The sequence below is a fragment of the Strigops habroptila genome, chromosome 11, assembly GCF_004027225.2.
Source record: "Strigops habroptila isolate Jane chromosome 11, bStrHab1.2.pri, whole genome shotgun sequence".
NCBI lineage: Eukaryota > Metazoa > Chordata > Aves > Psittaciformes > Psittacidae > Strigops > Strigops habroptila.
The window spans coordinates 10,675,296-10,691,942 of NC_046360.1; the positions used below are offsets into that span (position 1 = coordinate 10,675,296).

The following is a 16,647-nucleotide window of genomic DNA, read 5'->3' on the forward strand; positions in this document are numbered from 1 at the left end:
AGAGGTTTAGCAGAAGAGAACCGAAAACCAGACCCATTTCTGTTGAGTTGTTCCAACTGCCTCAGATATTAATCCTATTTCAGGAATATAGGGAGTGCTCTGGGCCCAATGAGTCAGCAGGGTGGGGCATTTTTTTTCCATGTTTGTGGACTGAGCAGGAACAGAAAGAGTAAAAGAAGCTGGAAGCCAGAAATCCAGCACCTGGCTGCTGTACAGGCAGGAATTCAGCAGGGTGAAGTCAGAAGAGCTCACAGATCTGTGCAGAGCCAGCACTCACAGGCAAAAATAGAAGCCTTATCTGGGAGTCAAGTAAACATCCTAAATAAAATTGAAATGAGAAATGGTAAAGATGCTTCAATGCTGTAAGCCACCTCTATTTTCTCGTGATGACCCTTGTCCCTGACCAAGCTTTGTTGTAGACCAAGCTTTTTAAGCAAATCACACTATTTGACAAAAGTCTTGCACTATTAGGTCAGAACAATGACATTATCTATTTCGACGCAAACAACTGTAAGAAGGCCCAGCAAATAACCTCCAAAACTCCCCTTCCCCAAAAACACTCATCAAGGGAAAATATGCACATGCTATGTAGTTGTGAGACGTAATATTGCACGTCTCATTATAGTAACTACATCACCAAAAAAAAAAAAAAAGAAATCTTAGCCCATGAACATGCACACATACACTGCTAGAAACTGAATGTAAGGTCATCTGCTCTCCTTTAAAAGCTGTGCTGACCTGACATCCATATAGTCCTTCTTCCAGATGATTTATGACCTAAACAATCTTTTGGCAGAAGCTAGAGACTTTTCTGAGCCTTAGTAAAAAGGGCTAAGTGTATCTTTTCAGTTTCCTCCTGGCCATTAACAGTCAATGTATTTGCTGATGTAATCACTAAAAACATTAAGTACTTACATAGGCAACTGTAAGTGGAGTCAGTCACACGGACTAGGATGTCATCTGCTCTGTCTCACAAACAATACTGACTGCAAATATCTTTCCCTGTTTCCAGCCCTAGCATTTCACTTAGATTTATTCTACAAAAAAGACTATTTCAAACATCAACAAGCCCTTAATGCTGTCCCCCCCACAACAGCAGAGACAAAGCATCTGACTAGGGAAGAGGTACTCTGCTCAAAGGATACCCCGACCTCTTCCTCAAATCCCAAAACAGCTGGCTCATCAGAAGTGAAATTGCTGAAGTTAAACATGACTTCTCAGCATTAATATTCCCATTGTTATTTGAATTAATAACCTCAGAGTCCCAACAGACTGTGGGGTTGAAGCATACATTGTCTTTTGTGGCTTTCTGCTCTCTCCCCTCAAGCACCAACCAATTGGTTGCTGCTCCAACACAAGTATTTGTGGGAAGGATGGATGGATGGATGGATGGATGGATGGATGGATGGATGGATGGATAGGATCCATGATTAGAAGGGTTCTGTGGTTTGGTTCAGGCAGTTTTGTGATTTTTTGATTTTGGCTTGGCAGAAAAAAAAAAAAACCAAAACAACCACCAAACACACACACACACACACACACACACAAAAACCACCACCCAAACCAGCCACCCAAGCACCACAGATAAATTCCCTGATCCAGTTCTTGGCATGAACCTCCAAATGAACAGCTGCTGGCACAACTGACAGGGGCAGCATGCCATAGCATGAAGCATTATCACCAAATACAACTTAAATCAAGACCTAGCCTCGAGGGGCATAATATGAAAATACTGGCAGACACATCCCAACCCATGTGGTAAGATACGGTGATCCTTGCTTCAATTTTTAAACAAATAAAAGTGGAAAAAAGAGAGATCAACACATAAGCAAAAGCAATCACAGTCATAGGTAAATATGGCAAATATGGCAAATATAACCCTGATTTTGAACTTCATTATTTAGAGGGGAAACTGAATGAGCTGTGCTATGTACACGTACATATAGAGGATGTTAATCAATTTTCCAGGAAAAATGCACCAAAGTGGATTCCAGGATACTAGGGCTCACCAAAATTCAGTCAGAAGCCTGAGCTTCAGCATCTCCAAAGCCTGAGCTGCATATCCCCTGTTAAAACACTTGGGAATTTATTCATGCAAATCACTAGATAAAAGCTTGATATAAACGCAAGGTCGGTTTTCTTTTAAAGGTCACTTTTCATTCTTTACATGTGTTTGAAAAGAAAACTTGCAAGTGATTGGTCTCCTTACAGAGAAAGAAAACACAATCACAAAACAACCACCTATCAAATATTGTTAAACAAGTCTATTTGCAATGTGGATCAGCCCTACATGGCATGGACCCATTAATGGGAAAAACAGCTTTCGAAGGAGAGTGTTTCCTTAAGCAGCTCTTGATCTAATTACAAGAAAAAGCTTGTTTAAAAGTTTAGGTGGAACTTTCTACGGGTGCTTGTAGCTTTTCCTCAGTGCAAATTTGCACATACACTGAAGCCAGCCTAGAACACCTACATACAGAATAAAGGATTTAAGTTCAAAAATTCTCCCGCTTCAGCTTTTTCTTGGGAACACATTTACATAACAGAGAATCAAGTCTCCTTTCTTGCTTTAAGTGGAGATACTGAGACTTCATACGAGCACTGAAATGGAGGACAGGCACTAACTGTGTTAAGATGAGTAACCTTTTATCTGCAGTATAAATTCTATTACATTTACATATGGAGCACAAAACAAAGCAGAGCTTAGAGCACATTAGTATGTATTTTGTTTTGCACAGAAGGTGAGACCACAACAAATTATGTATAGGTCAGTGCTCAAGCCTGAATAAATTTGGGGTAAAGGTCAGGGCTAGGGCATGTTTGCTGAAGACAAACATGACAGGTCAGTCCCATTCCAGCAGCTAAGATCACATCGTGATGTAACAGAACTTCAGCTTGTTGCAGATGATGGCCCAGCTGAACAGAAGGCATCTTCTTCTGTTGTCTCAGATATTCTAAAAACATAACAGACATATTTTTTCCCCCATGCATACTAAAAAACTCTTACCTAAACAAAATTCATTTTGACAGAGTCCTGCGTCAGAGGACTAGGACAAACTGGGGAAAAAAAAAAAAGGTATCTGATGCTTGGCTATAGACACCATTTTATCACTTTATCTTGCCTTTTTGCCTCTTAAGACGATAGAGCGGTGATAAAGAATTATTAAATAAAGCAAAAACGCTTTCCCAACTGCATTCCTGTTTCCATAGCACCCATCCAGGAGGGATGACAGGTGCATATGGGCAGCTAACGCAGTTCTCCAAAAGGTAAGAGAAACTTGAAAACAGAATTGGTTTTGAACTGCCTGCCCAGCATAACTCACGGACAGCTCTCAACCACACCTGCAGTATTGCCGCTGAAACGGGGCAGCATGAACTGTATGCGTGGAAGTTTTCAAACATTTATAACTTAGGCCTGTGAAAACCCCGTCAGCTCCTATGAAGTCAGAGATCAAGCTCACTCTTCAAAAAATCAAGGTATGTTGGGAAACTCTGGTTCAGGTAGCTTTATGAAAACATACAGCTAGTGCTGTGGAGCTTCAGTTACAGCAGCAGTCACTAGAAATCTCCTGACATCAGCAAGTCCTGATCAAGTCTTTCCTGTGATACTTTTACATCCCTCAAGATTAGCCATTGGTGTGCCCAACTGCCAAATAAAACAAAAATAATAATCCGGGGGGGGGGGGGGGAGGGAATAATCAAAATTCATTAAGATCTCCTTGCTAGTTATTCTAAACTCCTGATGAGAACCCTGACTGGTTTAGCAATACAGGAACACTCTGGTAATAGCAAGGGTGGGTAAATAATTTCTATACGAAGCAGTGTGGCATCTCAACAACTGCCAAGGGAAAGGCTCATGGGTTTCTGGAACTGCTCAGCCCTGGTTAGGACAACCTTCACAAAATTCAGCACACCAAATTGAGGAAGTACCTCTCCAAAGACTAAATGGCTGCAATGACAGGTCTGCATTCTCTGGGCTGTGTGTTCAAACATCACTTAGGAATACAGGAAAGTGGGAAATAATTTTCTTTGATATACCCTGATATAAATTCATAAGATACGAGAGCTCCTGCACTCACACGAAGCAGAACCCAGCCCTCATCTGAATGAGAAGAGGATCAGACCATGTAAACAATCTCAAAACTGCAATCAGCCTCTCATTATTGTCATTCAGCACACATCGATTCCAGAAGGCAAGCAGGCCTGAAGGTCAGTACTACACCTGAAATACCACAGGAAAACCAAGGAATTTTCTTGATGCCTATAATCAAAAAAAGCATGGGGACCATCAGTCAGGTCTGCCAAAGGCCCTTGTCCTGGGAAAAAAATTAACTGTTCCATAAGTGTAAGACAGCAAGTGGTTCCCAGGCTCACTGCTGAGGTGAGTACACGCTGGCTCTTCTGAAAATACTGGAGCACTAAACACACAGTCCCTTTTCTCTCATACCAGACCCCTCTATCTGATCAGATACATGCTCATCATGCAGTTCTGCTGTGCAACATCTGCCTTTTGGTCTCGTTACAATCACAGGTCTCCAAGGAAAGAGGGCAACAGCAGATCGTAGAGCATCCAAACCAGTTACACGATTCACAGCATCCTTCATTCCTATGGGTAAGTTCCTCAGGAAAGAAACTAGAGAAGAGAACCCCAACAATTATTCAGGTGATTGTCAGGCCCAACATATTGCTTAAGTATACTAGTTTTCTGTCATAGTTAGAAGCAGCTCTTGAAGTCCTCTGAGAAGCATGTGTATGTGAGCAGAGATACTTGTTCCAGCGTGTTAGGAAGCCAAGAGCGCCTTCGAGACAACACTCTGCACTTGGCTAAAACGTTCTTCTCCTCATACCCACCTACCCCATATCAGGAGCTATGGGTGATCAGTATTAGACTACAGATGTGAGGTACGTCCCAAGGCTGAAGAACGTATTTTCATCAACACTACACCTTGTCATGCTGTTTTCCTCTTTGCAATTCAGATTTCACTCATCAGCTTTTTATCGAAGAAGAAGGAACAGACTGAGATGTGCTGCTCTCCACTGCAGGCACTGATGCACCTATACAAGGCACCTTTAATCACAGCTAACCACTGGGCTTGGTATTCACCACAATTAGGCTTAGACAGGAGAACTGCAATATAAGTTTACAACAGGATGTTCTCTGCTGGCTAATCCACAAATTCAAGTAAGTAATTAGTACAATTAGCAAAGACAAATACATTAATCCCAATACCAGGATTTCCTCAAAGACAATGATAGAACGTTGCCAAATTGAGGCATTACTATGTTTTCTTGGAGTGATGACAGTGATTTCATCCCTATCAGATGGAGAGGTCCAGTGAGCACCTCAGGAGAATGCAAAGCAAAAGTACACAAGACACCCAGAGAAGAGAGCTCCTACACTCAAACATTGAAACTAGAAGGATTCAAACAAAGGGGGCAGCCTGCTGAAGAGGTGAAGGGCAAGGATGGGGGCAACACACAGAAGTCTGCCAACAGTAATCACCTCACTTTCTCAGCCTGTTATTTTCTGAACCATCACATGGTAATGTCAGTGCAGACCAATAAAAAAAAATTTCAGGAGCAGAGAAAGGTTTGCAAGAAGCAAAAATGAAGATTGCTATGAACTGAGGCAGCTGGATGCTCACAGTCACAGACACGTGCTTTTCTGTGCCTTCGCTCATCCTAAACACCATAATCTAATCTCTTTTGGGAAGCCCTGAGCCCAGCCAGGCTGACAAGCCGTTACTGTCTTCCTAGGCAACATCATACTGTGCTATGTAATTGCAGACTGCAGCAGATACAGTTCTCTGTTTGTATGTTACACCTCCCTAGTGACAACAGACCAATCACGTTTACTTTTTAGCAGCTCAGACACGTTTGATGCTTCAGGGAATGACGTATTTTTCTTCAAAACAGATTATTCGATGAAGCTGCTGGCCCATTTTAAAAGAACACACAAATGTGACTGTAGGTAACTGAGGGCTTTGGTGGGGATTTTTGTGGCCCTGTGTGTGGGTTGGCTTTTCTCATTTTTTAAACTATCCCAACAACTACAGCCTGCTCCAGCCTCACTCAGATTATGGATTCAAAATAGGCACTCCTTTTGCAGCCAAGGGAATATATAATTTCTGATAACATAATAGTTGGCACACATCCCATCAGAGAAGTAGCTGCATTTCAGTGTTGAGCATAAAATATTCTAAAGTTCTTAAGAAGAAGTAAACAGACGTAGTGAGCCAAGGCTCAGTGCACTTCTCCACACATCAAGCACAGGTCACAAACACAGAGGAGCTGCAAAGTCCAAACACACAAGTTGCTCACTCTTAAGTAACTACTGCAAAAGCTGGCTCCCTAGATTTCAGATAATACTGTGTGATCCACAGCAACCTACTACAGTTGTTACTATCCTGTTATCACAGACCAATCTGCAGATAATTTGGGGCTTTTGGATACTTGAGAGTGAGACCTAACCTGCAGAGAAGCTTCAAAAGAGGATGGGGCGGCTACATATTATTTTCAAAAGAAGGAAGGTTGTGGTGGATTTATTCTCCCTAGGAGAGAATTCTTCCCTCCACAAAATAAATAAAAAACCCTAAAAGTGACAAGGATTGGTAAAATGACTGTAAATAACAAAATAACAGAAGATAACAACTAGGAGAGGACCTACCAAGCCAAAAGGAACAATTCAGTAGTATAAACCAGCAGACTGAACTTTACTAATTCACTTTTCCTACAGGGCAATCATTGTGGAGTCACACGCACATACTGCTCATGTATTCAAAAGCAACCACCTCAGCTCCTGCTGCCATGTTTGGGCAGAGCTTTCTCTGAAACAGAGATTCCAATTACATTTGCAATAATCCGATTACTGCATCAGCCGTAACCTGGTTAAGAAAGGTCTGAGATGCACCATTTGGGAAGAAGACAAAAGGGAAACATGCTTTTGTTACGTTAGTAACAGGAAATTTGCAAGCCACAAGCAGATTTTGTGACAGAAATACACCACACGAGTCCTATGCTGGACAGTTTTACTGTATAAAGCCCATACAGTACAACTCAAAACAAGCTTAGAGAAGTTAAGGATTCTAAAATTGCCTCAGCAGTAAGACAGACCAACATGCAAGGATTTACTTACAGTTTATGGTTACTTTCACATCACATGTAATTTAAAGACACGATCAGGAAAGCAACCCACTTTCTTGTCAGTGAGCTGGCCAAAACCTGCTGTGTAACTGAAGACACTCAAATTGTTCTTTTGAAAGCATTCCATTCATATGCAGTTCACCCAAACTAACCCATGCCAGCATTTCTGTTGTCACTTGCAGTCTGCCCCTCTCTCTGCACAGCAAAGTTGCCATTCAACCTGTACCAGAACACCATTTCTTTTCCTACATGCACCAGCAAGAGATTACAAAAGTCAATGATATTTCAGCAGGGAAAGAGCAGGATCGGGTCCTTATTATTCCTTCCATGCTTATGTGACTGGGCAGAACAAATCAAAGAGGAGACAGTCAAAACACCCTGTTAGTCTTGGTTTCTCTGGGGAAAGCAAGCTCCAGATAAGCTGTGCCTCCAATCAACAGTCTGATTTTCATGAACAGCAATATGCTTCCCTATGGTAATTGAAATGGAGCAATTCTCCTCAAACAGCTTGCAAGTCTCACCTCATTAACCTTTATGGACTGACCTCCAAAATTCCTTGAAGCTGAAGTACAGGTCCCCCTTGCTCTGCAGAGTTAACTGTTTATCCTTAAGAGGTTGGGGAGAGAGGGAGGGCATTAGAAAGTGCACTGCTAAATGTGCAAGAACCAGAAGATAGAGAGAGACCTGTCTCCAGGCTGTCACTGGGGCCCAAACCTTTAAAGGCTTCTGTCTCCTCTGCTGGCCCATCTTTCAGATAGGCTGTAAAGCCAAACTTGAAGTACATATCACTCTTCCCTCCCCAAACAATTGTTTTAAGTCAATGTCATTAGCTGTAGTGTGCTGCCTAATTCAAATAAGCATTTCCTAACCCACACGTGAAGGTTTTTAAGCCATGGTCAGTGCTTATACCAATCTAAAGACACATCCATCTTCTCCCCGTGTTTGCCTATTCCTTCACACAGCAATTAGTTTCATTCACCAGCCCAGTCCCTTCATTAGTTCCAAAGCCTAACCAATTCTACCACGCTCATCCCCATCCTCAGCTCTTTGCTCCCTTGCTCGCCTCTGCTTCTGCCCAGGAAAAACAGCTGAAAAGTTTTCTAACGCAGAAAGGAAGCCAGTGCAAAAAGTACCAAGACATCAGTTTTTCTACTCCTCCTTTCTCTCACATTTTGTTCAGCCACCTAGAAAGAAGCCTCCACCCTCAAGGAGGCAGTGCACAGGGTCAGGCAGCAAGTCCATGGATGCTCTCAGCTCCCCCTGCCACTTCTCAGGGCAGGACCAAAATGTTGGAAAACCAGCAACCTCTCTGTGGTTTTCCTCTGAAACCGTTTGGACAGAGGCTGACAACTGTGAAGCAAAATGGATGCATAGTTCATACACATCTGTCAGTTCAACTGCTTTGGCCATAAACCAGTGCTTTTTCAGTACTTTGAACAGAATCAGGAAGGACCATAGGAGCAGCTCACTGAACCACAGACTTAATACTGTAGTTCCACTTGCCTACACATTTCCTTCTCAAATGAAAGGCATTATCATTTTGGTGTGGCATTCACTGCAATGCTTATGTGCTCTAGCCCCAGCTCTGTGAAATCACCATGCTGAAATCACCTAGGTCCAATTGTTTTGGCATACAAAACAGCATTCTAGTCTGTGATCATCACCATCTGAATGCTGCATGGATATCCATACGGCTCTGTTGCAGCTTCGTCCTAGTCTTGAGTTCCTACAACACTCCCAAAGTTTAAGTGTGCACTAGCATTACATTTCACCTGCCCAGCCACAGGTCACTGCCTGCCTGGTAGGCCCTCACAAAGCAATGGAACTGCACAGAGTGGGCTCATCTCTACTGCCAGACAGACCTCTTTAAAGTGTTGGTAATCTTGCAGGGATGACAAGTAGCTTTCTACCTAGTCCATTACTTGCAAAACTCATAGCTCTCTGTCTACTTACTCCATAGGAAAGCCAGCCCCACTCTGATCTCTGTTGTGGACAATGAAAATGAGCTTCACACAGGTGAGGTGACATCAGCACTCTCCAGGACTTGCCAGCATCAGACAACTAGTATCTGACTTGATTTACCCTCTCTTTTCAAAGACAGGTGCTTTGTGATTGCAGAAGCACCTGAATGTTGGGTGGAGAAACTCCATGATCTAGGGTGAACCTAAGAAAAGCAAAAATAAAATCTCTCTGCATGCCATTACTTATGGTGGGCCTGAGGTAAAAGTCAACAACTGCTTGTGGAAGAAGGCACAAAACAAACAGGTCTGCAGAGTCCACTATAGTCACTGGGGCCATAGAGCAGCAACTCAACTAAACTCAGCTGGACAGAAAGAGAAATCTGGCAGAGAAAGAGGGTGAGCTCTTAACTCCCCCAGACTAAGACGTGAATGGTAGCACAAGAAGCTTGATAATCTCAAAGACACTAAATCTCTGGAAAGCAAGGGCGGGGGGGGGGGGGTAGGGGCACTTAAACAGCATCTTGTCATCAGTGCTCCCAGGAAATCCACTGATCATCAGAGCAAAGGATTAAGGCATGTTTAAGAAGTAATAGCAAAATGAACGAACATCAGAGAAAATTCTTGCCCCAGTGTAAGTCACAAACCTGTAAGGCAGGACCTGTGGCCAGCAGTCCTTAAATTAACAAGTGAGCTGCATATGAGGAAAATCCCTACATTTTAGATCCTCAGAAGGAAGAATCACTACACAGTGAACTGAAGCCTGCCTCAGCTGCTCAAAGGAAAGTTGTATTTCTAAACAGCAGCAACAGCACTGGCATATTCCCTCATGAGTTATCTTTGTACCAGTGAAACCTTGCAAAGCACTTTTCAAACTGCATCTCGTAAAATCCACAGAATACAACAATGGGTTAAAGAAGTACAGACTGAAGAAACTTGTCCAAGATCTCAGAACATGCAAGTAACTCAGGAACAGACCCTTGCAGAAACTGGGACGGAACAATGTCCTTACATGATGACATACTGCATGATTTCTTGGGCTTTAAATTCAGTTATGTAAAGGATTACCTTAAAGGCAGGAAATTCAGCTGCTTGCCTATCTGGTCAAGCATTTAAGGCATACAGAAACTGAAGAATCTACAGCTGTAAGTAAGTCTGCACTTTAAAATGGCATTCTGGTCAGCTGAGGTAGCAGCAATTCTGAGTTTTGCAGTTCACATGCAGAGATAAATTCCAGCACTCCTTCCTCTGTCTACATCAAACTCACCAATAATATAGAGAACACATCATGCTCTTCAGAAAGGGAACACTCCCACACTTAGTAGAGGCTAAAATAAGTAAAACTTATGGAATTAAATGACACATATCCCAAACTGACCTTATTTTAAGCACAATGGTTTTTGGTAGCTTTCTGGAGGGAGAGCCTGGAAGAACTCTGGAGAGCACTATCAACTCCTCTCAAGTGAGCAGAAGTCACTACTGGAGCACCTTTAAGAAAGCAGCTTTGCAGGCAAATATGATCTATGTGGACTTCTCATAGAGTTTCCGTGTTGTTATGCGGATAGATAAACTCATTTCACACAAGGCTGTAAGAGAGTATGCCCTGATTTTATGAAGCAGGCTGCAATGAGCTCCTCAACTAACAAACTGTTACTAGTTAAAAAACTGACCCAACTGAGGCCATTGTGAGGCCTCATCACTGCATAACAGCACTGTGCAACTCTCCTCTTGATTACAAGCAGAAATGCATAAGGGGTGGCTTCTCTGGTGTCTGTCTCTGCAACTAGTGTTGAACAGAGTGTTGACAGTGTTGACAGAATTCTAAGAAAATCTTGTTCTTCCTCCACAGCCATAGTAAAAATATTCAAGCTTCATGCAGAATTAAGACATGATCTTCATTAATTATTATTCCCACTACAGGAAATTTGTGATACATAATTAATCCTAACAGGTATCTTTAACTGGGCTCCATTAAGTACATTTAATAGAAAGTATGGTTATCACCAGATCTCAGCCCTTACGCTCTCATTCTGCTCCTTGGAAAAAACTGAAAGCCTACTACCTCACTCTGAGGTTTTTTATCAAAAGGTTTTTGATAACCCATCTCCAGGAACACAGGCTCAAATGTTGGCCTGATCCCATTCGCCTGTATTAGGTGACCTCCTCTAGTTCTTTTTTGTAATATGAAATTATCACTTGCCTATGAACTCGGGAAGGAATTTGGACTAAACAGCACGTGTCCACTGGCCAAGCTCAAGCTGCACTGGGATGGCAGATCTAGACAAATTCACATTGCACCCATCCACACCACACTCAGTGTTATTGTGGCCAGAGTCACATGAAAAGCAAAGCCAGCAGCATACAAAAATCTGAATGCACAAAAACTACAAATACTATTGAACAAGCCCCACTTGCAGCTAATTAACATTAAGGCTGGCCAGAACCTTCTGTGATTCAAACCTGCACTCTCTGTTCAAGCAGAACTTCAGGGAAGCCTGGCAAGACCAGTGACTGAGCCACAGGTGCAGGAAAAGCTGTCTGGATCTGGGAACTGCTTTCATAGCACGTGGTGATGGAGAACAGCCCGCATCAGACCATGCTAGTTGGGAATGGTAGCCAGGAGCTAATCACACAGTGATCTCTCGTGCCTTTTGCTTGTTTTATGAAAAAGAGATTCTGCCAACTGGTTTCAAATCAAAATTCTTCCTAATCAGGAAAGAAAGAAAATTCACGTCAAATGATGCTCAGTAGGAATTAATCAGAAACACAGTCCTAAAAGCACAAGCCTTTTTAGTTAAGCAAAAAGTTGCCACCAGCTAATGTGCAAGACAGTAATGATTAGCCATCTGGTGAAAGTTCCTGCTAAGCTTGCCATCTTACCCACTATGCTGAGGAAAGCAGAAGGTGGATCAATTACATTCTGTCCCTGCCTGCAATTGTGTGGTCATCCTTAGGAACAAGACACAAAGCTTTCCAGTGCAATCAGGAATTGTAACTGTTCTGACTTTTCAGCAGCCCTTTTTTTTTTTTTAATGGCTGCATCCCAACTCTATTATTTAAAATAAAAATTACCTATTGCCTTTCTGAAAGCTGAATTTATCCTCAAAGCTTTATCAACCTTTGTTATTTTTGCCCCTTTGTTCCCTTCTGCAAAAATTGCAGCTGCCAGGAGGCTTCCTAGTCATCTAAAGAGCATCTGTAAACAAGAGCAGAGACAGATGGCTGCAGCTCGGTTTAAACCAGCACAAGATCCAGCCTCTCCCCTGCATTGCAAGTACTCCCCGTAAGATACAAGATACATGCACAGAACCAAACAGGAATGCAGCAGTCCCAGATAGAAAACAACTATGTATACACAATCTGATTAGGCAGAAGTCATTGTGAGGACAGGGCTGAGGTTTCATGTACAGTGAACGTCTATTATAACTGTACAGCCTTCCAATCATACGATGGATTGTCAGGATGGCGGGGAGGGCAGGGAAGAGTTTTCCCTCCATTGTTGCTCCCAAAAGTGTTGCTGGCAAAAAAAAAAAAAGGAAAATAAAAAAAAATCATCTCCTTCCAGCAAGTTCCTCTTCTGAGAGCTAATACACCAAACTCACACGACCTGAGAAAGTGACATCTCTGACAGGCCTCTCAATTCACCTATTATTCAGGAAGTCAGTCACACTGCCAAATAACATGTTAACCCCTTATTGAAATGACAGGTTCAAAGGGACAAAGAAAACTTACAAGATAACTCACTTCTAGAAGTCTATCAAAACAATTTTTTTTTTCATTCCTGGATTTGATTGTTTTTCATTGCATTGCAGACGCAATGTTTTCCACTGCACTGGAGACTCCTGGTGTTAGCACAAGATACTATTTACATTATGTGCCTTGCTAAATAAATTTAGATGTCCACATAGATTTATTGAATGCATCTGAATCAACAGAGTTCACTATTGCCTCTTCCACCAACTATAAACCACTGTGATTCTCCAGACACACCTGCACAGCTCACGGGTTCAAACACTGCCCATTCTTCTCCAAACAAAAATTTTGACTCTGCTGAAATGAAATTAACACCTTTCCCCCAGGGCTTCCTGATATTCCAAGTTTTTCCTTCACTTAGTGACAGCAGAAAGCTTCAAGAATAGGGTTGCACAATCATTGCCTCCAATCAGCTCTAATTGAAGGATGACAAGAGACAGAGGGAGAAATGAGCATTCCAATTAATACAGACAGGAAAAAACAAGATTGTGGGAGCAGCAGCATTATTGGTAAAGCTCCAGCAAAACCCTCAGGTTGTAGCGTGTTGGCACACTACCAGCTCTGAGGTAGTTTAATACTCAGTGCAAGGATACGAGGAAGGGAACAATGTGGTGGTGAATGCTGAACAGTTCTGGGCCCTTTTTACCTCAGTGTTCGCATTGAAACTTTAAGAACTTATTAACATGGGACTCCACTGATCCTCTCAAAGAAGCCTGAATCAACCCTTCTGGGAATCCAGTCTGCATTCCTGCAGTCTGATGTGTACTTCTGCAGGACCTTCCCAAAATAGGACCACCACAACACAAACTTCTCACATTAAACAGTTGACCCCTTAGAGCAATTCACCAAGGGTCACTTAAAAACCTCTCCCCTTCACCTCCACCATGCTATTTCCCACTCCATTTCAAACCATTTATAAGACTAAACAAAAACCTGGTACCCACCTGTATCCCCGTGGAAGCAGCTGTCCTGGTGACATCTCCCAGAAGGCAAATCTCCATCACTAGGCCAGATCTGTCCTGTTTTTCGTACACCCACAATAGTAGCCTCAGACACAATGACCTGCTGCTGCCTGTGCCGTTTCTGAGACTGGGGGGTTGGTGGACTGCTACTGTCAAAGGACTGCTGAGAGTTCTGCGAGGGGGAACGGCTTTTGTCCCGATACATGCGGTAAGTGGTGGGGCTGGGGGAGACATGGCTGGACTGCCCTGAGGAGAAGTCTTCCTCACTGGAGGTGAGGTTCTCGTTAGAGCTACAATCAGGAGTATATCCTCCTCCAATATCTTCAAAACTCCGGGGGGAATAAGATCTCCTGGGCCATGTGAGATGTTTTTCCTGATCAGTTGTGCCCTGATTTCGCAGAATAGGTCCTTTTCCTTCTCCTTCCCCCATCATTCCACCAACATAGATACTCTGATAGGGTTGGAAGTCCATGGGCTGCCAAGGTGAGCGGTTGCTGCCATTGGCATTAATCAAGTTATCTTTGAGAAACCTGGGGTTCAGTTCAGCATCCTCATATTCTCCATCATAGCCAAAGCTGCTTTCTGAGGACCTTCCCCTATAAGCAGGCCGCTGGCACTCGGTGAAGCTGGGTACCGTATTAGAAGGGAGGGAGTGCAAAGACTTTTTGCGTTCCATTTGCATGGCTTGGCTACCAAGGGAGCTTATTTTATCAGAGACATCTTTATCGTTGACCTTTACTAGACCCTTCTCATGATGATACTCCATGTTCACATAAAAGGGCTTTTCAACAACATCCTTGTTATCTCCAGAAGAATGTGAATTGACCTTTTTAATCCTCTCAAAATTGGACCTTAAGGCTGCCACACTGGTGCTGTTCCCTCTCTCCTTAGAGATAGGTTCAAATGACCCCTCCTTCTCAGTAGATCCCACTAGCCTGCGAGTGGAAGCTGATCTGTGTTTTGAAGGAGAGCCATCTGTATCACAGCGATTCTCCATATCTTCTACAACTCTCTTCAGCTTCTCTTCACCATAGTACTTACACCTGTCCTGCTCTCCCTCTACGTGATGGGGGCTGTCCAAAGGCGACAGGTCTGACCCATCACTCTGGGTAGACAGCTTCCGCAGAGAGGGTATCCTGGGTTTGAACTTTTCCTCCCCGTGGTGTGACTTGCTTTTTTCATATTCATCTTGGTCAGCAGACTGGTGATGCAGGTCTTGGATCTGCTGCTCTGCACCCCCTTCAGGCAACTGAGAAACACGTTTAAAACCCCATCTCTGTCTATCATAGCTTTTTTTCTCCTTTGCCAAAAGAGTCTGCAGGTAAATCATGCGGAACCTCTCCTTGTTAACCTCCATCTCCAGTCTCCGGATAGATGCTTTGCACATCTCCAGCTCCTGTTCAATGTCTCCCACAGATTTCAGCTCCATTTTAGGAGGCTCGGAGTCTGCAAATTGTGCTTTCCAAGCCTCCACAAACCCCACAGGGTCCACCATTTTGCATACAGGAGTATATGGAGACTACGGTAAGGAGGCTAGAGAGAGATAGCTGGAGAGAACAAACCAACCGGATCTCACGTGTAAGGCAGAAACAGCTCCGGCAGGGTCAACTCAACGCGTCTCTTTCATGGTCCATGCAGGGAAACCAGGAGGCAAACGGCAATCCTCGCAGCAGTCTCTCCTCCCCGTCTCCTTGCAGCTTTTGCCGGCCCGTGCCCCTCCGTACTCGCTACTCTCTCCCCAGCATGCCTGATCCTTTGCTAGCACACAACAATGCTCCCCCCCGGCGATCCCAGAGCACTTCAAAGTGGGTGGACAAAGGAGCAGGCTCAGGGCGGGGGAGGGAAGGTAAGTATCTCCCTCCAGCCACCCACCCACCTCCTGCCGCTGCCGTCCGGGGCACGGTGCTCAGCGCAGCCACGCTGGGGAGTCCTCCGCTCCGTCCTCCCCTCACCAGCCCCCGTGTTGTGCTTTCTCTTTCTCTCTCCTCCTTTCCCCCTGCCCCTTTCCCTGTCTCCTCCTCCCGGCTATTGTGCTGTGCTCTGGGCGCACACGCTCTCCGGAACCCCCGCGCAGAGCGGCGAGGCGGCGGCGCGGCCCGCGGCGAACTCCGCCGCTACCCCTCGGTGCCCGGGCGCCCCGCGACCCCGCGGGAGCCCTCTCGGCTCGGCGGCTGGCGGCGCGACGGCGGCTGCCCGCGGCTGCCCATCGCGCGGCCCGGCTTTGGCGGCGGCTCCCTGAATCACAGCGCCGCGGAAGGGGAGGAGAGGAAAGAGCCCGTCGCAGCAGCTGACACGGCGCTGGGGCCTCTTAAAGGGGCAGCCCGGGCCGGCAGCAGGAGGCCGTGCCCGCGGGACCCCGAGGAATCTGGGGGCCCGGAACTGCGCCCGTCCCCACGGCTGCCGCGGAGACAAAGGCAGAGAGCTGTACATGTTGTCCCTGTGCTTGCGGCCGGGGGCCCGAGCATCCCCACACAGCTGTACCTAAGCCTGGGCAATAACACACCATGCACACAGGGATGTGTGCACAGGGAGGTAACCATTCTTGTCCATACATCCACGCCCTCATATACTATGTGCAACACCAGCGCATCTCTCTACTCTGTCTTGTGTTCACAGCAACACTCTCCCCCAGGCATTGATGCAGCTCACCTTCAAAGGTCACGTTTCCCCCACTAATGTAAGTCCTGTTTAGTAGTAGGCTTGTCATTCCCTCAGTCCTTCCTTTCTTGCCAATAAATGACAAGCTGGATGGCTGAGGTGGGCAACTGGTACTCCAAAATCACCGTGATATCAAAAATACAGGCTGTTTTGTTCAGGCATTTTCTCACTTTTGT

The 16,647-nt window shown here is 44.6% G+C and overlaps 1 protein-coding gene across 1 annotated transcript in view; it reads right to left on the minus strand.

Moving 5' to 3' along the window:
* BCR (BCR activator of RhoGEF and GTPase) overlaps nt 1–15,932 on the minus strand; it is a 101,395-nt gene extending 85,463 nt beyond the window's left edge. The window contains exon 1 of the mRNA XM_030500418.1: nt 13,796–15,932. Within this exon, the coding sequence (XP_030356278.1) occupies nt 13,796–15,308 (1,513 nt within the window). The 5' untranslated portion in view covers nt 15,309–15,932. The remainder of the gene's footprint in view (nt 1–13,795) is intronic.
* Nucleotides 15,933–16,647: the final 715 nt, after the last annotated feature.